Source organism: Macrobrachium rosenbergii, chromosome 11, assembly GCF_040412425.1.
Source record: "Macrobrachium rosenbergii isolate ZJJX-2024 chromosome 11, ASM4041242v1, whole genome shotgun sequence".
In the NCBI taxonomy this organism is placed as follows: domain Eukaryota; kingdom Metazoa; phylum Arthropoda; class Malacostraca; order Decapoda; family Palaemonidae; genus Macrobrachium; species Macrobrachium rosenbergii.
The window spans coordinates 1,520,915-1,543,358 of NC_089751.1; the positions used below are offsets into that span (position 1 = coordinate 1,520,915).

The 22,444-nt window shown below is 40.5% G+C and overlaps 1 protein-coding gene across 2 annotated transcripts in view; it reads left to right on the forward strand.

Moving 5' to 3' along the window:
- Positions 1-22,444, forward strand: part of Fnta (farnesyl transferase alpha) — a 185,806-nt gene that overhangs the window by 54,707 nt on the left and 108,655 nt on the right. For both annotated transcript variants that reach the window (XM_067111045.1, XM_067111044.1), the window contains exon 2: positions 13,565-13,688. In XM_067111045.1, coding sequence (XP_066967146.1) covers positions 13,597-13,688 — 92 coding nt within the window. In that variant the 5' untranslated portion in view covers positions 13,565-13,596. The remainder of the gene's footprint in view (positions 1-13,564; positions 13,689-22,444) is intronic.

A 22,444-nucleotide genomic window follows, 5' to 3' on the forward strand; every position in this document is an offset into this window, starting at 1 on the left:
CCACTCATCGAGAACACTGGAACATACATCAACTCTCCCATTTTTTATCTCGAAAAATACATCACTCCTTCACACAGCACAAATCTCTCAACAAACCTTATCCATTTGCTCAACAACAAAGGCCATCGTCTTCCAGGCACTCCCTCTCTAGTACACCTCCTCAACTCACTCAGCACGAAACACTTCAGCTGCATCTCCTCAACATCCTCTGCTGTCAACAATTCATTCTCACTCTTGTCCAACTCCACTGCATCCTCCTCCTCACTCAGACTCTTATCAGTCATTCCCACAAACCTGGCCATATTCACTGCCTCACTTTGAATCTTCCCTATTACAGCCTCATCTTTCAATAGAACTCCGGTCCCAACATCCACTACCAATCCATTCTTCCTCAAGAAATCTATCCCAAACAGGAAACAACATGGCATCTGCTCATCTCCCATTGCTACAAAACAAGCTTCCACCTCAAATTCTCCCAACCTTACCTTCAACCTCACTTCCTCCCATCCAACTGATTTTCCTGCTATACCTCTTATTGACACATTCACCACTTTCCTTTTAACATTCCAATTCATCCTCACAACATCTCTAATCACACGTGCGTTCACCAACGATATTTGTGCTCCGGTGTCAACCAAACCACAATACTGTCCTCCACTGACATCTACTCCCACAATCATTGCAATTGTCTCTTCCACTAATCAAACATCCTTCATTTACTTCCGTACTGTCATCTTCCACATCCAACAACTCCGGCATTCTCTCTTCAACATTTTCCTCCTCATACTTCCTTTCATAGTTCTTTTTCTCTATGACCTAATTATAGTGCACCCCATTCAAACACTGCAGATGCAACTCACGCTCACTCTCTTTCACTCCCTCATGTCGATACACTCTAGAGTTCTCACCCCCAATGTGTATGGACACAGTCACCTTATACTTCTTACTCACTGCTGCCATAACCTCCTGAAATGGGGCTACTCCAGGTCACATCATAGCCTTCAGACTCTTTTGATACTCTTCCACATTTGACATCCCAATCATCCAGGTCTCTTGCAAACTTCTTCAATCACCTCTGCCCTCAGTTCATTCACACTTCCGGGTGCCCACACCTTCAAACCTTCATCTACCAAATCATTCAATCCATACCACGAACTTCTAAACATCGAGCCACCACCTCCTTACTCTCACGTGCTACCACCAGTCCTCTCGGCAGATACTCTGGTCTTATGTCTTTTATTTTCTCTTCTTTCCCTTCCCCAGGTAGTCTAGACATCATGTCTGCAACAATATTTCTTTTACCTAGGATGTACTCAACTACAAAATCAAAATCATTCAAATCCTCCACCGTTTGCGCAATTCAAGCATCCACTCCTTTCTTTCTCTGCAGATACACTAGAGGTTGATGGTCAGTACATACCACAAACCTCACACCATACAAAAATGGTCGTAACGCTTTCATACAAAACCGCAGGGCAGCCAACTCTCTCTCAACAGTCAAATACTTTCACTCTGCCGAACTAAACGCCTTACTGACATATGCTATCACTCTATCCCTTTCAACTCCATTCACCACTTGCTTCTGCATCAAACATCCACCCATTGACACTCCACTCGCATCTGTATGCACTTCTAGCTTACTATTATCCTCCATCGCATACACTTCCACTCCAGAAACCATCTTCAAACTTACTTGTACATCCTCCTCCATATGCTACTTCACACTGGTTTCATTCCCCATTTGTATTTCTATCATTTCTTGTTCTGGGTGCACCTTTAACCTGTTTTTCTTAAAAAATGCATACCCCAGCAACATATTATACTTCTCATTCACTCTGTCCACAGCGTAAAAATCCTCCTCCTCCAGCCTTATTCCTGCAACCGCAATTGACTCGACAAACCTCGCACACATCCTTACTTTCAATCCTCCAGTCCCTGTCACATATCCAGCACATTCCTGCTTCTGTGCTACGCTTTCTTTAATCTTCTCATATGCTTCTCCAAAAGCCACATTTCCACTACAACCAGTATCAATCAACTCTTTCATTAACACTCCACCACATTTTACCCTAACACACACACAACGATCTACTCATTCCCCAAAACAGACGTTCCAACTCACAAACCCTTCTCTCACATGCAATACATCTGTCCCTTCCATACCAGGGGGCTCATCATGGTAAACTCCCTTCACATTTAGTTTCCCTGAGGTTGGGATTTGGTATGACAGACTTCCTTCACATGACCCTCCATTCCACATCCTTCACACTTACTCTGAGGATTCTTAAATGTTTTGGCAAAATGCCCATTCTTTTCACAGTTTCCATGACTTCCATTTACCCCTACTCTCCTTCCACTGTGGCAGTCTCTCATTCGATGCCCTATCTTTCCACAGCCGAAACACTTCAACTCTTTCGCTTGCAGGCAGTCCCTCAACGCATGCCCTCCCTTTCCACAGCTGAAACACTCGCCATTGGCCCATCTGCAATCTACTTTCACATGACCAGTCCTTCCACATCTGAAACACCCCTTACTACTACTACTCACTCCCATCTGCCTCTCCCTCAAATTTCCATTCGCTCTACCCACACTTCCATTCCTAAACCTCTCTCGGCTTCTGCTGGAGCTCCTTTTCTCGTTACTCCCCACATTCACTTGCGCATTCTTTCTTCCTCTTTCTATCCGGTCTTTCATACACTCCTACAACAAGGCTCGCATCACACTTTGCTCCTCACTCACCAAAGTGTCCTTATATGTCCTTCCATTTACCACATCAGGCTCAGCGTACATTTCCTTTGGTTCACCCTCATCCACTCTCATATCTTCTAAGATCTCTAAAACATCCTCCCAAATTTTAGCGCTTTCCCGACCACCGCTTCCAATCTTTTTCCTTCCCATTTAAAATTACCCTAATCTTCTCAGGGATAGTGGCCAAGAACTTCTGCTTAGGTGTTTGTTTTCCTCAATTCCTTCCTCTCCATATTTCCTTCTGGCCAACGCTTCCAGCCTATGAGCATAAGCCCACTTCCTTTCCAGCCTTCATCTTGGCCTCCTCAAACTTATCATCCTTATTGTATACAACACTTCCTTTCATTCTCTTCACCTGCTAAATCACTCTAGCCTTCATGGACTCATACTCTGGTTCACCCTCACACATACTCCTATAGCACATCTTCAACCGCCCATCCAAGAACTCTCCCAGCCGCTTCATCCACACACTTTCATTCTTCCCATACTTTTGCCTACAGTACTTCTCATACTTATCAAAAAACTCATATACATCTCATCCCTTCCCAATGTTAAACTTCTCAATCCGGCAAGCAGCAAAGAGGACAATCAGCATGGACCTCTCTAGATACAAGTGAGTTGGACATAATTTTTTTCTTTACTTTTCATACAGTGAGCTAATCTAAGAAATAGAAGGACACCATTCTGCCCTCTTTAAACAGAGTACAGTATTCTCTTCATAGATCAAGGTAGTTAACCATTTGTGGGTTTTACAATAAATACAAATCATCCCATTTTCCTTGGCACATTGTGGAATCTTATTCCCTTTGTGGGAAAAGCTCGGATGTCTAGCTTCTAGGAAAACCTTTTCTCCTCTTAGTCAGAGGCTTTCAACTCCTTCCTATACTCCAACAATGGTCAGGAAATGAGCCCAGGTAAGCCTGACCTACAATCAGTCATTACTTACTTTTCCTCCCACTAATAAGTAAGTCTCCCAGTGTAAAGGTTGAAGGTTTGTATTCATATGGGAACAGATCACAAATTTTTAATCAATTTGTATTTGTCTTGACATACAAACCTGAGGCCTTTACATTAATGACTCACCTCACCCACCCCTCATTCAGTTTTCCCTGTGCTAGAAGATCACTGGCTGCGTCATGGGATTCTTGGGGGCAAGCAAGTTGAGGCTCTGCCCACTCTTTGGCCACATGGGGTGATGCTGTGTATTCCTCTGCCATACCTTGATACTATTACTCAGAATTTTTTTTTTTATAACCAGTATTCCACCTTCACAGGAGAGTTTCCCAATATAAAGGCCTCAGGTTTGAATGTTAGGAAAAATACAAATTGATTAAAAATGTGTGATATTTGGTACCTTTTCCCTCCTGCCAAACTCTTGCCTGCTGTTGCCACTCACAAGGGAGTTGTTTTCCCTTCGCCAACTCCTACTGTTACTTTGGTAGGAAGTTGGGGGGACCAGCCCAGTTCCTTTCCTGGAACCTCTCTTTGCCCAGAGAAGGAGTTGTCTTCTGGGGTATGCTCATTCTCGGGGCGTAGGGAAGAGCTCTTACCTAAGGTGGCTTTGATTCCAGGTGCTGTAGAGGCTCAGGGGCTTTGGGAGTTATTGCCCTCCCTGGGTATCTCAGGGTCCCCCTGTGTATCCTCTCTGATTGAACATATGAAAGTTTTAAAGGGCCTTCAGTAACTGCTTCAACTGTGACCGTGACGGCTTTGACAGTCATGGTATCCACTGGCTCTAGGACTGCCCCTACTTCTCTGGTGACCCTGCATGTGGCATCTGTGATGTGCCCCCAGGTGCTGCCCTAATTGTCCTCCTTGGGTTACATTCTCCTCCACACCCTGTTGACTTTGACTGCACTAAGCAAGAAGAGGAGGTCCATGAAGAGAAGGAAGTTGTCGCCACATCTTCATACAGTATTGTGCTGTTGCCTCCTCCAGTGCTAGCAAGCAAAGGAAGGAGGCGGTTGCCTTGCCTACCCTTGGGAAGTCTTGTAGAACTTCCAGTGGCCAGTCTTCTGCCGCAGTTGCTACCTGACATTTGGTGTACCAGTACCAGCTCTGGTATACCCCTACCTGGGCAAGCAAGGGTCCCTGGTCTATGGACCTGGGATCAGCTGTCAGCACAGCCCAGTTAGAGAAGGTGAGAAACAGGTGTTCTCCCACCCCTCCTGCTCTTCAAAGAGACCAGCTCAGGGGTCCTGGGATAGTTTCCCATCCCAGCCAGCCAGGTCACCCAGGCCAGGCAAGAGGAGGTCCCCCTTTTAGTCTTCTTCACCTGTAAGAGCCCTAGCTTCCAAGAAGACTGAAGGTCTTTGACAAGCTGGGCATTGGTGCTTGTGATCTCTCACCTGTTCTCCCCCATCTCTTTGGGGTTTACTGGCAGCCAGGAGCCAGGCAGGTCCGGGGTTTGGGACCAAGACCACTCTTGTTCCATCCCAGCTCACCCACAGAGACTTACTTTCCTGGGTCACTCCTTGGACCAGATGGGATGTATGCCCGAATGGTGGAGCAGTTCCCGGGGGCTCTGGTGAGTGTTCCTCCTGCAGAGGGAGCAGCTCAAGAGGACCGAGACCTGGAGGTACCTGATGGTCCTATGCCCCAGGACTTGGACCCCCCAAATTGTAGAGGCACATTGTGGAGATCACTAGGATGATCTGGCATTTTAATGATCTTGAGGAAGAGACCGTGGCCTGTCTTGCAGACTGCTCCTCAGCCATCGAGTCACTTTGGGGACCCCAGAAGGAACCCAGGGCTCTGACTGGCTTGCCATGGTCTAGGCTTGGTTACGGGGTTCTGGACCAGGTGAATTCTCTTGGTTTTGGGGAAGGTAATTCCATCGGGTCCAGCAAGACACTTCTTGTGTGTCTAGCTCATCAAAGGAAATATTACTTTCCCTTGGAGAGCCTAGTGCTGACCATGCAGGTTGACCTGGACTTGACCTGTCTGTGTCTTGGTCTGTTGCCAGAGTGTCCCTGTGCAGAGGGAGTCTCCCTCTCGCTGCGGGAGGCAGCGGCACTGGAATTGAATTCCATGGGAGTGTTCTAGACAGTCTCATGGATTGGTGTTTGGTCTCTTACAGTGGCCAAGATCGCCTCCACTTCGTGTATTCGTACGACTAAGGAGGAGGCAGTGTTTTAAGAGACTGATGTTTTCTGGAGGTAGGGCTATTACCTACCTCGCCCACCAGAAAGCAAACCTGTGTTTAAACCTGGTGTTGAAGAGGTGAGATGCTATACTGTCTGAACTCTCAAGGTTTCTTGGCCCCAAGTCAGCTTTAATGCTCAGGAATGGTCCGGTACTTGGCTCCTCCCCCTCTTTGCCAGAGGTGAGGTGGAGGTTGCAGTAGACAGGCTTTGAGTTGACAACAATGACATACTTGTTCACCAGGCAGTGTCTAAGACCTCTTGATCTTCGTGTGGCACTGCAGCTGGCCCCCAGGTCGGACTGGCCCTTCTTTGATTCAGAGAAAGTCCCAGACTTCCTCAGCCCTGTGTAAAGGAACAGAGTTTTCTGCCCTGTTAGTGAAAAGTTTGCAGCCGTGTCCTTTTCAGCCCCCCTTCTATTTTAGGAAGGGGGACAAGGGAAAGAAGAAAGGAGGAGGACACTATGGGCGGCATTCCTCTCTTCAAGCTGATGGTGGTGGGTGCCTATCAAGCCACTGGGGAACTTGGCAGCGAGATGGAGTGGAGACATGGGTAGTGGATGCCCTTTTGGTAGGATATCTACTACCCTTTGAGTTTCTGCCACCCCTCACTCTCAGACCAGTCTGATTCCAAACATACTTTCCTGGCTGACAGGAGGACCTCGACTTTTGGGAAGAAGTGAACGTAATGCTTTGGAAAGGCTCTGTGGAAGTCGTGAAAGACCAGTCTCCAGGGTTCTACAGCCCTCTGTTTCTGGTGGAGAAGGTGACAGGTCGTAAGACCACAGTTCACTGACTTCTCTCTGTTGAACCAGTTCATTCACCGGACCCGGTTCAAGATGGAAACAGTTGGCTTAGTTGTCAGTTCCATCAGGGAGGGTGACTTCATGCTTTCAGTGTGTCTGAAAGATGCATATTTCCCAATACCTATCCATCGGTCCTCTCAGAAATACCTTCTTTTTACCCTCGGGGGGACAGTGTTCCAGTTCAGGGCACTTTGTTTCGGGCTCTCAACTACCTCCCAAGTGTTTACACAAGTGTTTATGTTGATCTCAGCTTGGCGCTTTCGCATGGGATACATATTCTGAGATACCTGGACAATTGGCTGGTTCTGGGGAACTCACTGCTGCAGTTGCTTCAGGACAGAGATTGCCTTCTTGTGTTTTGTGATGACCTTGATGTAGAGATCAACTTTGAGAAGTCAGATCTCATGCCCAAGCAGAGGGTAAAGTACCTGGCCATGCTGGTAGACACTCAGCAGCGAGAATCTTTCCTTTGGATTTACGTATAAACAGGTTCAGAGAGGGCAGAAGTTCCTGTCTCAACAAGAACAACCTGCTCGGGGGTGGCAGGTCATTCTGGGTCACTTGTCGTCGGAGAAACTGGTCCCTCATGGGCAGCTCCACCTTCACTCTCTTCAGTGGAGGAGAGGGAGTTTTGTCTCCTGCAAGGGACCCTCCTTTCTCTCATATTCCTCTGTTGGAGGAAGTAAGGAGAGATCTGTCTTGATAGTTAGATGACAGAGTGCCACTTGGCACTCCCCCTCCCAAGATGCTTCTGTTTTTGGACGCATCAACCAAGAGATGAGGTGCACACCTGGAAGCTGCTCTTCAGCAGGTATCAAACTTTCTTGTCTTTCTACACCGAGGGAAGCTTTTCTCTGTCTCAGCCATTAAGGGCTATACAGTAAACCCCCATGTAATTGTGGTCTCATATATATATATATATATATATATATATATATATATATATATATATATATATATATATATATATATATATATATATATATTATATATATATATATATATATATATATATATATATATATATATATATATATATATATATATATATATATATATATATATATATATATATATATATATATACATATATATATATATATATATATGCATTATTTGCTGAAAATTCGTCTGTTCACAGTATTTTTCACTGAGAAATATTCACTAATTACTATTTTCATCTCATTTTCATGACTAGATGCACTTTTTGTGATAAAACTGTTAAAATACTCAAGTAGTGCTCGAGTTACAATGATTCTCCTTACAATAATTCAATTTTGCAATGGGGTAAGCAAGCAACTAATACCGATATGACAATACATGTATTTATAAAATATTTACAAATTTTGCGTGGGCGCAGGCAGCAGCGTACAATCAGGCGGTGAAAGAGACCAAATTACAATAGACCAACTTCTTTTCCTCCATCTCTTTATCCCATCTTCTAGTTAAAAAAGTAAGAGAATGATAAAAGTATTTGTTAGTAACGTTATACTCTTGCGTAAATGCATGCAGCCATAAACAACCGAACAAGAAACTTGTTTTGCATATCACTGAATAGGAAAACAACAGCCATTTTGCCTGTATTTCAACCATCGTACGGTAATAAACAATTACCACAGTTATAGTACAAATGATGTTAAGTAGAATAGAACTGATATATTTTTACATTATACCCTTATTCAGTATGGATAAAAGATCGACAAGGAAATATACTACTAAATTTAAGGTGCAAGTTGTAGCTGAAGCTCAGGATACAAGGTTCAAGCTGCTAATGACTATAAATTATCGTGCATCGGTAACATGGATGAAACTCGACTGTAACAAAAATAGGAGAGAAAGTATTTTAATCAAAACTACTGGGCATGAAAGAACACATTACTGCTATTTTTATGCCAATAAACGATAAATACGTAAAGCACGTATTATGATGAAATCAAGTGAAAATAGCGAACGGAATCTTTATTTATTTTACACAAAACAAATGCCCCCAAACGGCCAACGTCATCTATTAACAAAAAAATAGCTAAATTAATTTCACATGAGACGTATTGAAGTTATATTTCAACTTAAAAACACTTCATATAACAAAAAATAACCTTGGCCAATATAAATAAAGTATCTAGAGATTCATTTATACTGACTAGAAGCAAGAAAAGTGCTCTGAACTGAGTTAAAGACGGCAAAATAAACTTAATGTGAAATCGGTTTCCAAACCAAAACATTGATTGCTATGATTGCAATTTATAATGCAAAAGCAGTATAAGAATATCTATAATATTGGATACAGTGAATTAAGGCATAACATTTTAAAGGATCCATGGAAATGATGCATATTTGTTATGTTGATGATTGTATTGTATACGTATACGGTAGCCTAGCCTACATTATTGAGTACAGTAGGCTAGGCTACCGTATATGTATACGATATACCATAGTGTAGGCTAAGCTAATTCTTATTTGTTATTCGGTTTCTCTTTGTATTGAATTGTCATAACTCACTCTGCATGAACCTCCAGAATTAGCTGATATTAATAATTACTACTGTATCCCATGTATATATAGAGTATACTTTATAGTGTGCTAGGCTACCATATATATATATATATATGTATATATATATATATATATATATATATATATATATATATATATATATATATATATATATATATATATATATGTATATATATATATATATATATATATATATATATATATATATATATATATATATATATATATATATATATATATATATATATATATATATATATATATATATATATATATATATATATATATATATATATATATATATATATATATATATATATATATATATATATATATATATATATATATATATATATATATATATATATATATATATATATATATATATATATATATATATATATATATATATATATATATATATATATATATATATATATATATATATATATATATATATATATATATATATGCATGGTACTGAATACCCTAGTGTAGGCTAGGCTATATTCAAGATACTTTTTTTCCAACAAATGATGGGTTTTTCTGGAACCTAACCCCATCATAAGTAGGGTAATACCTTTATAAGCATTTTTTTTTTTTTTTGTGTTTGAACTATCAAAATAGGCAGTTCTAAGTGTTTTTACAAGGGTTCTAAGCATTCCCGGGTTGTAGCTATTCGCGGGGGTTGTGGTGCGCATCCCCCGTGAATACAGGGGGTTTACTGTAGAGCTGGTCCTTCATTGGAAAGGAGTTGATCTCTTATCCTCATGAGAGATCTCTATGCTTCAGAGAAGCTTTGAGCAGTCTTGTTACCGAGGGAACTCAGCCCCCTTTGTGGGACATGACTCTTGTCTTGAAGAGGCTAACCTGTACTCCATAAGGGCCATTGAGAGAGTTGTCAGACAATGCCTAACTTTGAAGACTGTTTTCTTGCTTGCCCTAGCTTCAGCAAAGAGAGTAGGTTAGCTTCATGGCCTTTTCAGAATTGGTAGCGAAGACTCGGAATCTGTTGGTGTCTGACATTAGATTCGAGTCTTTTTTGATCCTTTCCCTAGAGGACTTTGTTGGTAGTAATGAGGATGAGATACTACTGTGTCCAGGTAGGGTGCTGAAGTTAAGTATATCTTAGTTTAACCAGACCACTGAGCTGGTTAACAGCTCTCCTGGGCTTGTGCTGCAGTACTATTTCAAGAGAACTTGACATGTCAGGCTTGAGTGTCAACACCTCATCATTAGTACTGGCTCAGCCAAGAAAGAGGTGTCCAAGAACACGATCTCTTTCTGACTTCATGAGACTATCAAAAGGGTGTACGGTTCGTCTGGCAAGGTCTTGGTGAGAGCTCATGAGGTTAGGGGCATTGCCCTGTTTCTGGTTTTCCAAAAGAACCTGTCAGTTCAGCAGGTATTATGAGCAGGTGTGTGGTTGCGCCAGACCACATTCACCTCATTTTACCTTCAGGACATTAATTCCTTTGACATGTTTTCCTCTGGCCCTGTGGTGGCTGCCCTACAAGTTGTGTAGCCCACCTGGCTCCCCTAGGAGGACAGGTAGCATCTTGTCTAAGTTGCTCAATAAGCGAGAGAAAGAGAGAGAGAGAGAGAGAGAAAGAGAGAGAGTGTGTGTGTGTGTGTGTGGTGTGAATTACTTGGTCTCTTTTATTCTTTGACCTTTCTATCATGTAGGGCAGAGTCAGGTAATGAGCTGTCACGTGCTGGACGAAGGAGGTTTGCAGATGAGTACATGATGGGGGGTATCCTGTCCTTCATCTTTTTTGTAGAATGATTGGATGCATGTCCCCTCCTTCTCTAGGCAAAGGGACAGAGAAAGAGAAGAGATAGGCAGTGAAACAAACCCCTTGGTTTTAATAGCAAGTTGTATTGTGTGTGTTGTATACTGGTTCCTTCAGCCTTCAATAAAGTAATGAAAGCAAACTCATTAATTTATGCCCAGAAGTCTAGCAGTTGCAACATCTTGCATGTTCAACTGGCTAGAGGTATGGGATTCCTTCCTCAGCTCTTTCAGACCAGGTAGAACCAACAGCCGGTTCATAGAAGTCCGGACCTCCCCTACCAGTGGTTAAGTCTCCTAAGTAAAGAATGAAGGTTTGTATTTGTGTAGGAACAAAAGCAAATTTTCAGAGTAATTCATATTTTTCCTAACACACAAACCTGAAGTTCTTTACATTTCTGTCCCATCTCAGCCACCCCTCATTCCGGTACGTGGGCCAAAAGGCAAAATGGAGTCAAGACTAACAGGTAGGTGGAGCTTCCTCCTATCTTGTTGGTAGGTAACTACCTTGTGTGAAAGTTAAATGGTCGTCCTAGCTTGCTTTTGCAAGCAAAACCCTATGTAAAGAACTTCAGGTTTGTATGTTAGGAAAAATATAAATTACTTAAAAAATTTGCAGTATAATAAGTTTTTATTATAAAGTCTGTACTGTTTCCATAATAATACTGTACTGCCATTTCTATTATGATTAACATATGCAGGCAGATAAAAGGAGATAATTTTGTATTTGTACCTGTTATACAGTGGACCCCCGCTTTATTGCGTTTCACCATTCACAGTGTCAGTTAGTTGCGGATTTTTCTGTGGAATGTAAATCCAAATAAATCGCGAAAAATCAATAATTCTTGGATTTTTTATAGAGCAGTATTTGCTAATTACTGTATTTTCATGTTATTTTCATTGCTAAATACATTTTATGATAAAATTATTTGCTGATTTTCAAATATATTATTGGTAATGAAACGCAGCCAAATATCAATAAAATGTATATTTTTTCAATGCATATTTAAATATTTAGGTACAGTACTTAACTCTACATGCGAATTCCCAATGTTTCCCCTTTCTACTGTAAAAAAAGAAAATGGAATGGTTTGAATACTGAAAATAGGGGGAACTTGATTAGTTTTCACACATAACTGTAAGCCATATGCTGTATTTTTAAGGGTAATGTTGTAAGATGACTCTGAATTAATATTAAAGTGTTTGAGGATGATAGTAGAGCATATCTAAAATATTCGCTAATTATTTTCATGTTATTTTTGTGACTAAATACATTTTTTATGATAAAAAAATGGTTTACTAATTTTCAAATGTTAATATTAAAGTAAACATAGCAAAATATAAATAAAATGTTATTTCACTTAAAGAATCCATTTATACTGTACAGTATTATTCTATTGATCTGTTATCGTTGTAATATGTATATAAAAAAACGATCATCCAACCATTTATAATGTTTACGTTTTCAGAATCACGTGAGTGAGCCTACTACCGAAAGAATTGGGAAAGTAATTTTTTAGTTGCTAAAAGAAACGAATGTATTAATGGAATTTTTAATTGTACATAAAAGTAACAATGGTATAGAAAGGTAAACAAACACTTCATGTTAAAGTAACAATCCCTCAAAATCACAAAACAGCTGTTTCCTGATTCATTTTACCAATAAAAACCTCATACCCCCTCAGTCTCTCTCTCTCTCCTCTCTCTCTCAATCTCTCTCTCTCTCTCTCTCTCTCTCTCTCTCTCAGTACTGTACATATCCTTTAATGAAATATGAATTACTGTATCATGAACATAAAAATATAAAACTAAAACTCTAGGAAGTTCGTGATGCCATCAAATGAGACAAGTTTAGTTGATTCTAAGTATGATTAACACACACAACAGTACACAAGAGAATATTTTATCACAGTTGATTGGATTTATAATTTGGTATTTTTTTCAATGCATATATAAATATTTAGGTACATTACTTAACTGTACTTGTGAATTCCCAATGTTTCCCTTGGCTACTATAAAAAGAAAATGGGACGGCTTGAATACTTTATCAGAGAAAGTGGCTGTCCCAGAATATAGGGGGAACTTGATTAGTTTTCTCACTTAGCTGGATGCAATATATTTTTAAGGGTAAAATGTTGTAAAATGACTTTGAAATGATATTAAAGTGTTTCAGGATGATAGTTTAAGGTTTATTTGGTGTAGGATGATAGTTTAAGGTATATTTGGTGTAGGATGATAGTTTGAGGTATATTTGGTGTTTGAACTATTAAAATAGGCAGTTATAAGCATTTTAGTTTAAGGTATGTTTGGTGTTTGAACTATTACAATAGGCAGTTATAAGCATTTTTAGATGGGGTAACAACTTAACATGGATTTTCACTTTGCAGGGGTGGTTGTGGTCCCTAGCCCCCCGCAAATACAGGGGTCGACTGTTCTGCAGCCTTTAATGTCTTAGACAATATATATCTCATTGTGTTAGCAAGGAGCTATATTTCTTTTCTTTTAATTTGATTGTTAAAAGCTCTTTAATTTGGCTCCCAAAACATTTTTTTTTTTACTTAGATACAGATGTCTTTGACTACTTCCGAGCCATTATGAGTAAGGGAGAACTTTCTCAGCGTGCTCTTGAGCTTACGGAGGATGCACTTAGCATGAATGCTGCTAATTATACAGTCTGGCAGTACAGGTATGAAAGTGAATCATATTCCAAAGTTTAGTTGTGAACATAGTATATTTCAAATGATGTGCTAAGTCGTATGCAGATGGCAGTAGTGTATGTAATTTAAGCTCATGGTGAATGCCATTTCCTTGAGGACAAACCATTGCCTTAACAGAGACCTATGTGTAATACAAAGTAGTGTACCAGATAAATTATCTGGGATGAATCTTACCTGCTAACTTTAGTTAGCTTAAATTTTCGTGCCATGGCTGCAATTGGCATTCAAAGAAAAAATAAGAATGCTAAGCTGACCTGAATGGACTCTGAGTCACCTGTTCACAGCCAGATGTGTGTAGGGTGTTCATTTTAGTCAGAATTCTCCTTGTTGTCTTGAGTGTTGGTTCATCTGTGCATTTGAGGAATATTTCGACTTGTTTGCTGATTTTCACAGATATTTTTTTAGATTTTGCTGAAACAAGGACTGTCAAACTCCATAAAGTCTTTAGGCCAGTAGTTTGCGGTAGAGGCTGTCGTTTCTCTTCCCGCTGACTCTCCCTCCCCTCTGAGTCTTCCTCTTAGCTGTCTACTGTTGTGTCATCACTCTCCCAGCTGCCTCCTGTTACCTTAGATATTGCACATCAGGCTATAGTTCAGCCTACCACCACCCTGCCTCATCTTCTGCATCGCTTGAAGAACAGCATCTGCCAAACTGGCTTCTTTTGCCCTTGTGGGATTGAACAATGAGACAGAAAAGTTATCTTCTGTTTTCAAGTGACTTAGATAAATGCGCATTACTTTATCCACAGTTATTTGAGGAAACAAAGCTTGAAGAGGAACTGTCATTGTTTTCATCTAGCACTTTGGTTCTGGTATTGGCCATTATCTAACTTAAGTTGTCTGATTCAGTTAAAGCATGCCTTGCTGAAACTTTACTTCACCCTGGCACCCAAGGTTGGTATTAAGAACGCAACTATTTCTATCTCTCCCTTTTGAAGTTGTGTAGGGCCGCTTTTTATAATACAGGGTCAGTGATGGAAATTGAACCTCGTTGGTTCATGACTCACATTTTTATGGTGTAGTGGGTCCATTGGAGAGGAAAACTTTAGAGACCTTCTAGGGTCTGTGGCCAGCCAGTGAAACAGAGCCATTTGAAGTTGTTATACTGCTTTATCAAGGTGTTCTTTGCAAAAGTCTCGGTTAATGCTATCACACATTCCTGAAGGTTCACGCATTTTTTGTGAGTACTTTGAATTTATGGCTTGCCTTGATATGGCTTACATTGACACTTCTAGGGAAACATCTATATTTATGAATGCCATCTTTAAGAAGAGAGAGCAGTTGTGCTCTTATTTAAAATCTAAAGTGGCTGCCTCAAAAGAATGCTGCTATCTTTGAACTGCTGCATGAATGCCTATTTAACGCTTCTCTTTTTAAGGCATTTAAGGAGGATATAACGAACCAAGAGAAGAGGGAATTCTTAACTCCTTTTTAGAAAACAGCTCTGAAGAGACCAGTCCTTTCTCCTGTAGCTGCTCTTCCACTCATGTATCAGTCAGGAGTCCAAAAGCCTTCAACCTCCTCACCTCTAGACCCTTTTGAGGGGAGTACAGTAAACCCCCCGCATTCGCGGTCTCACAATTTGCGGACTCAGCTATTCGCTGGATTTATTGTGGAACCTATCTATCTAAAACATATTCGCCGGAAAACTTGCCCATTCGCAGGTTTTTCTGTGGAACATATCTATAAAAAGTTCGGGGGAAACCCGCCTATTTGGGGATGCAGATTTTTGTCTTTTTAATATAACAATATTTTGTATTCTCATATTTATTGTATAACATTAAATAATAATGTAAAGTAATGATAATACTACAGTACATAATAGTAATAATATTTTAAATAATAATAGTAAGTAATACTACGCTGGGTACCTGTAATAATAATAAATAATAAGATTAAATCATTTGGGTACTCACCGGTAATGAATGTTGATTATGAATGATGATGATGAATTAGCTGTGCAGTACGATGAATATGATGGAGATATGACTGCACAGCAAAGCAGAGGAGTCCCATCTAATCTGAGGGCGCCTCTTCACCTTCTTCAGGAGGTGCTTTGTTGGGTTTCAGCAGGCGCTGTCATGTTAAGGTATTTGAGCATGGCAACGAGGGTGGTACGGTAGGGCTGCATGGTCTCATTAATGGTATTGGAAATATTTGTGGTCCTTTCTTCATTATTATCCCATGCCTTGATCATTGTCTGCAGCTGCCTGACTTTCTCAATAAATTTGTACAGACCATGAAATTGTTCAATATCCTGGTCTGTTGGTGGGATAGTAAAGAGGGTGGTGAGTTCTCCAAGAATATCCTCCCCAAGTATTTTACCTTGTTCATGCTCAATGCAGGTGACCGCAATAATGTCACACCGTAATGGGCTGCTACTTCTCCCTGACTTTTGCCCTCGTAACATAACAGTCATGTCTACTTTCTTCTCATCAGTCATTAACTGTAATGTCCTCTGGCACTTAGGCTCTTTGGCAGAGACCTTAGAAGAAGCAGAGCATGTAGAGGACATCTTAATGCACGATTTCAAAAAATAGTCCATAGTACTGTAAACACAAAATGCACAAACGAGAGATAGCAATGAACCAAGTTATATTGGGTCATTTGCCACTGCGGTATATGTACGGTACTATTGGGCGTACATATACTAACATTGATATTCTGTACATGGAGTACTGTACATTTTATCAAATTTTTTGTTGTAAGATGATTTTTAAATATTGCATACAAAAAGTGTTTTGGGATGATACGTAGTACTACAGGTAGTACATGGAGCATATCTAAAATGTATCTAAAATATGTAAGACAACGGGAATAGCAGGGTACGTATGCTTACATCTGCGGTACGTAGCATTTTCATGTACGTACTAAGTATATATTCATGATTACTGTAAGTACGTTTTGTATGATGAAAAGAGATTTACTAATTTTCAAATATTACAGTACTGTAATATATTAATGTAAACACAGCAAAATTTCCATAACATATACAGGCAGTCCCCGGTTTACGACAGGGGTTCTGTTTTTACGCCGCGTTAACCAAAAATTGTAAACTGAAAAATCGTTGAAAATCGTAAAAAATCCTAAGAAAATCTTACTTTTAATGCTTTGGGTGTATTGAAAAGATGTAAATACATTTTTATTGAGTTTTTCATCAAAAAGACTTCGAAATTTTCATTATTCTGCTGTTTTGGAGCCATATTTCTTCTGTTGGATCGTCGTACAACGTGTCGTAACCCTGGAACATGCGTCGTAAACCTGGAAATAATTTCTGATGAATATATTTGAAAAGCGTCGTAACCTCGGAACATTGTAAGCTGGACCCGACGTAAACTGGGGACTGCCTGTATTTGTTTTTCTTAAAAAGTGCTTCACCCAAGCCACCTCTCTGCAAATACAAAGAACTCGAGATGCTGGATGCTGTCTACTCTGGACCAGTGATACTTGACATTTGCAAAGCAACCAATCCGGGAGCGCCATTCATTTTCCTTGGCTCTCATTGGCTGTTCACTTGGCATTGATTGGCTGAACACTTGGGACCAACTTGCAAACATGGAGTTTTGGGAGACCACATCTACGGCATCCTTCTCAGTTCATGCATAGTCCGTAGCATCTTCTGATCAGGTGAAATCACGGATCTTTGTGTGTGGGTTCTTAATCTTTGTGCATCAGCAGTAACCGGCCCTAAAATGCATCCTAAAAAACGCCCTGCTCCTTCTAAGGCTTCTAAGGCTTCTGGCAAAGAGCGTAAAAGAAGAAGACGGTTATGAAACTCGAGGAGAAGGTGAAAGTTCTTGATTTGTTAAAAGAGGACAAAAGTTTTGCCGCAATTGGCTGCTATTGTAATGTTAATGAGAGCACAGTGAGATATATAAAGAAGAAAGAGGCGGAGATACGAAAGTCTGTAAGCATGAGCTACTTTGGTAGTGCAAAGGCAATTGTGACAGTGCGGGATAAACATTCGTGAAGATGGAATTTGCGCTGGCGTTCTGGATAAAGGACTGCCAGAAGAAGAACATGCCCCTTGACTCCAATATCATTTGTGAGAAAGGGCGACAACTCTACCAGCAGTTATCAACTGCTTCTAAGGCACTGATGTATTACACAGGTAGAGGAAGGCGTTGAAGAAGGGGAATTAGAATTCTTAGGCTTCGATGAACCCGTGCCTACAGAAGCAGAAGAGGAAGAAGAGGAGGAAGAGCCCCAAGCAGGACCATCGTCAGCACCTCAAGGTTTCCAGGCCAGCAAGGGCTGGTTCCACCAATTTCAAAAGTGGTTCTACCTAAAGTCTGCTTCTCTGCATGGGGAATCAGCTTCTGCAGACATTAAAGCAGCCTCGAAATATCCGGAGACCTTCAAGAAAGTCATCGAGGAGAAGGGCTACCATCCAGAACAGGTATTCAGTATGGATGAGACTGGCCTGTTCTGGAAGAAGATGACTTCCTGTACATACCTCATGAAGGACTAAGCTAAAGCCTCCGGATTCAAGGCCCAGAAGGATAGGGTTACCCTCCTAATGTGTGGGAGTGTTTCATGCTCAAACCAGGCCTCATTTACAAGGCTGCAAACCCCAGGGCCCTCAAGAATAAGAACAAGGCATTGCTGCCTGTGTTCTGGATGTGTAACCCTAAGGCCTGGATCACCAAAGTCCTTAGACTGTACTGGTTCCATCAGAGCTTCATCCCTCAAGTTAGGCAATACCTGAACAACTTGGGCATGGAGTTCAAGGTGTTGCTGATCATGGATAATGCTGGTCGCCACCCTCTTTATTACAAGGGAGTCCAGCTCGAGGTCCTCCCTCCCAACACCACCTCTCTTCTCCATCCTATGGACTAGGGCGTGATCCATGCCTTCAAGGCACTCTATACCGCGAACTCCCTCCAGCGCCTTGTGAATGCAATGGACAATGACAGTGAATTTAAGCTAAAAGAATTTTGGCATAAATTCACGATTGTCACATGTCTGTCCATCATCGACCGATCATGGAAGGACATGAAGAAGGAGACCCTGAACACGTGCTGGAACAGGTTGTGGCCAGAGTGTGTTCATGATTACAGGGGCTTCTCTCTTGAAGAAATTCAACAGTCGGCCATTAATAAGGCATTCTAGTTGGCGAGGATTCTAGGTGGAGAAGGCTTCGAGGACATCACCGAGGATGAAGTCGGCACCCTCATTGATGCCCATTCTGACCCCCTGACAGACCAGGATTTGGAAGACGTGACGAAGTCTGCCAGTGAGGAAGAAGATACGCCAGGTTCAGGAGAGGAGCAGGAGGAGGAGGGCCTGACTTTGGAACGTCTATGTCGAAACTTTGACGAGAGATTGTACTTTTCCACAAGCTGTGGTATAGTTTTAAGTATTCTCTTAAAATTTACGTAAAGTGGAAATGCGTATTATGTAGAAGGACATTATTTTTCGTTGTTTGTATTTAATAGTAAAAAATGTTGTCTTAGTTGTTTCGTGTGTTTGATTGTAAGTATACTTGTAGTATTGCTTAACTACCGGATTGGTTGTTGCACGGTAGTTAGTCGAAGGCTTGGTTTTGGTCAAAGACGGCCATGAAGGCAGTCGCTTCATAGCTTTAACATTGAGTGGTTCGAGCTGGTGGGGGACTCAAGAATGCAGCCATAATTGTCGGTGTCTACAAATCCAAAGCATTCCTATTCCTTTTAAAGTACATTTAGGGAAACCTTTTTTAGAAGATATGCATATCAAAATGTAAGGAGAATTTCTTGAGGTGTACTTTGGATGAGGGTAGTGAAATAGAGACTGTGCTTATGCCAGTCTAACTGTACGTCAAACTAGGAAAAATTGAATACGCCAATAGTAAGTTCATATTGTTAGTTTAGTTAATATACACAATGCAATGTACAGTATTAATATAATCACAATTTAAACTAATATAAGAGTGAAGTAACCTGGGTGTTGTACCATAAGACTTAGGCTACGATTTGGGTCAGTACGTTTTAGATCGTTTAGGCTATACAACAACAATGACGATTTGAAATGCTATACTTACTCTGAGTGAGTCGGAATAAAATGGTGCCATGACCAGGATTACAGTGAGTGGTTGTTGTATCAGAGATCAGTATAGTTAAAGTTTAGGAAAGTTTAAGGATTGTTGTGATAGTTGGCGATAAAGATAAAGACATGACCGGCTGATGGTGGCGGCCACATTAGAATGTCACATATTAGCCTAGCCCGACATGGAATAGTAGAATAAACTCGGTCCATCATTGCCTAGCCTAACTGTATCCTGACTTTTGATAATATTAGGATAAGTTAGGGAAAATGATGGTTGACGCATTTTCACTTCGTAAATTTATTTTTCCTTCATAAATTGTAGGTAATGGAAAGGAAATATTAATTTTTTTAAATTTATGGTGAGTTTTAAGATACTTAAGTGAGATTTGATATGGAATAAACCCTGTTGTGCATTGTATATATGTATGTGTAGTCAAGGGCACATATATATTCAATATAACTGGTAGTGATCTACCATTAATTGATCTGAAGTGTAGTCAACTTTTAAATATTATATTTGCTAACATGGTATATACAGTATATATATTTTTTTTTTAAGTTGGCAGCTGTACAATTTTAGTAATTAAGAACTTGGTAATTAGGAACTTGTATATTAGGTGTTGGTAAATTATAGGCTAAGATGTCTGACCTAGGAGAATTGAAGAAGAGACGGGGAGGTTTTAAGTCTGTGATAACTAACTGGTCAAAAAAGGTTGAAACCACTATTGATGCAGGTGATGTCAATAGTATTTCTTCATTGAGAGACTCATTGAAGGAATATTTACAGAAAGTCCAGGAATTGGATAATGAAATATTGAATCTAACAGATCCTGGAGAACAAGTCTGACAGTTGAACATGTAGTCATTGACACTTCTGTTCAACACGTCAGAGGCTGGTCTCCTTCCTTTGCTCTTACATGACCAGGAAGGAGTTCCAGGTGAGGCGAACTCCCAGTCAGTTCAGGAGCGTATTCAGAACCCTCCTTCCAAGAAGTAAGTCTTCCTTATGTAAAGAACCGATGGTTTGTATATTGTGTAAGAACAAATGACAAATTTTAGAAATAATCTGTATTTTTCCTAACTATACAAACTAGAGGTCCTTTACACTTACATGCCCACCTCAGCCACCCTTTATTCCGCTTCCTAGGCCAAAAGGCAAAGTGGGTGTATACTGACTGGGTGGGTGGGACTCCCACCCGTAGTCGATAATCAGCTACATACTCCGTCACCTTGTTTAAAGTTAAAGGCTATTTCTAGCTGCACTGAAAGCAATTCCTTATGTAAAGAACCTCAGATTTGTATAGTTAGGAAAAATACGAATTACTTTAAAGATTTGTCCTTTTTTTTATAATCCATGTGTAGGTCATGTATGTATGCATGCATGTTAATTCCAGTAACTTTTAGTAGTGGTTTGAAAATGAAGTTTTGAAGTGAAACCTTTATCTGTGGCTACTTGGTACTGGTTCGACAAGTGTTAAAAATGAAACAATCATTAACGAACGCTCCCAGTCGTTACCCCTACTCTTTGGAGGGTAGGGGTAAAACAGCGAATGTTTTGGTTGTTATTATTCTCTAGTTAGAGAATAAGGATGGATGTGTAGACAAGTGCTCTGAAATTTGGGTTTGTTTTCTTGGTTAAAAAGTGGATTGTCTGGATTTTGGTCTGTATTTGGCAACATGGATTCTTCTTCTTAATCGTCTCAATCGAAATCTGTTAGATTTTGTAAGGTAAGTGGTTGTAAGACCAGATTGGATTAATTGACGTGCGTACGCATGAACTATGCATGGATCATTGCAAGGATTGATCTTTGGAAGAGATAGAGAAGATTATAAATTACCAAATTAGAAGAGAAGGACTGACCTAGGAGAGTAAACAGAACAGTCTTGAATCTAGGTTTTCTTTAGAATTAACACCTGGTCAAGAAGACAGAGATAAGTCTATAGTTTCTTCTCTAGTGGATATAGATCCTTCTACTCCCAAATGTCAGCTCAGGACAGTAGGTTAGATTTAATGCAATTAGGTATTGACTCATTAAATCTAGAATTGAATTTTGTGTAATAATTTGAGTCTTTTACATAGAATGTGTCCAGTGCATTGGCAGGGACAGTGTCCTCTCTTTCCTTTGGCCACTCCATGGATGCAGCCTTGCCTGTCATCTCGGCACCCCTGCCAACAGACCTGATAGTCTCGTGGTTTCCAGATGAAGACTAACATCCCAGGATGTTGAAGAACTATCTCCTCTGTCTCCTGCCTTTGCTTTTGGTCCTCCATGGACAGAGTTAGATCGTGGTCACATAAGGACAGTGATGGTAGGTGTACATCTTCAATAGGTCTGGATCTTGTGCTTGACCCCTTTGTCCCATGGTTATTATAGCTGTAGTAAGCATTCACGCCAGTTCTCCCCTTTGATCACCGATGATGCAAGTTTTGTTTTCGACAAGGGCATTGTTATGTCCGTACCCAGGATTGTGTGGTTTTTATGGACTTTTTCAAGCTTAGGCTAAGAGTGCCAGATATTCGCATTTGCCTGTTAGTCCATTAGTTTCCGCAAGGCGTTGAGTCCACGTACAATTCAACATATGTCGTTGAGGCCTCTCGAGGTGTTATCGAGTTCACACAAGGTGTCACCGAATCCGCACTGCTGGCAGGAAGTCTGTACTGCTGTCTGCTAGGAAGGCTATGGTGTGTCAAGGAGGGG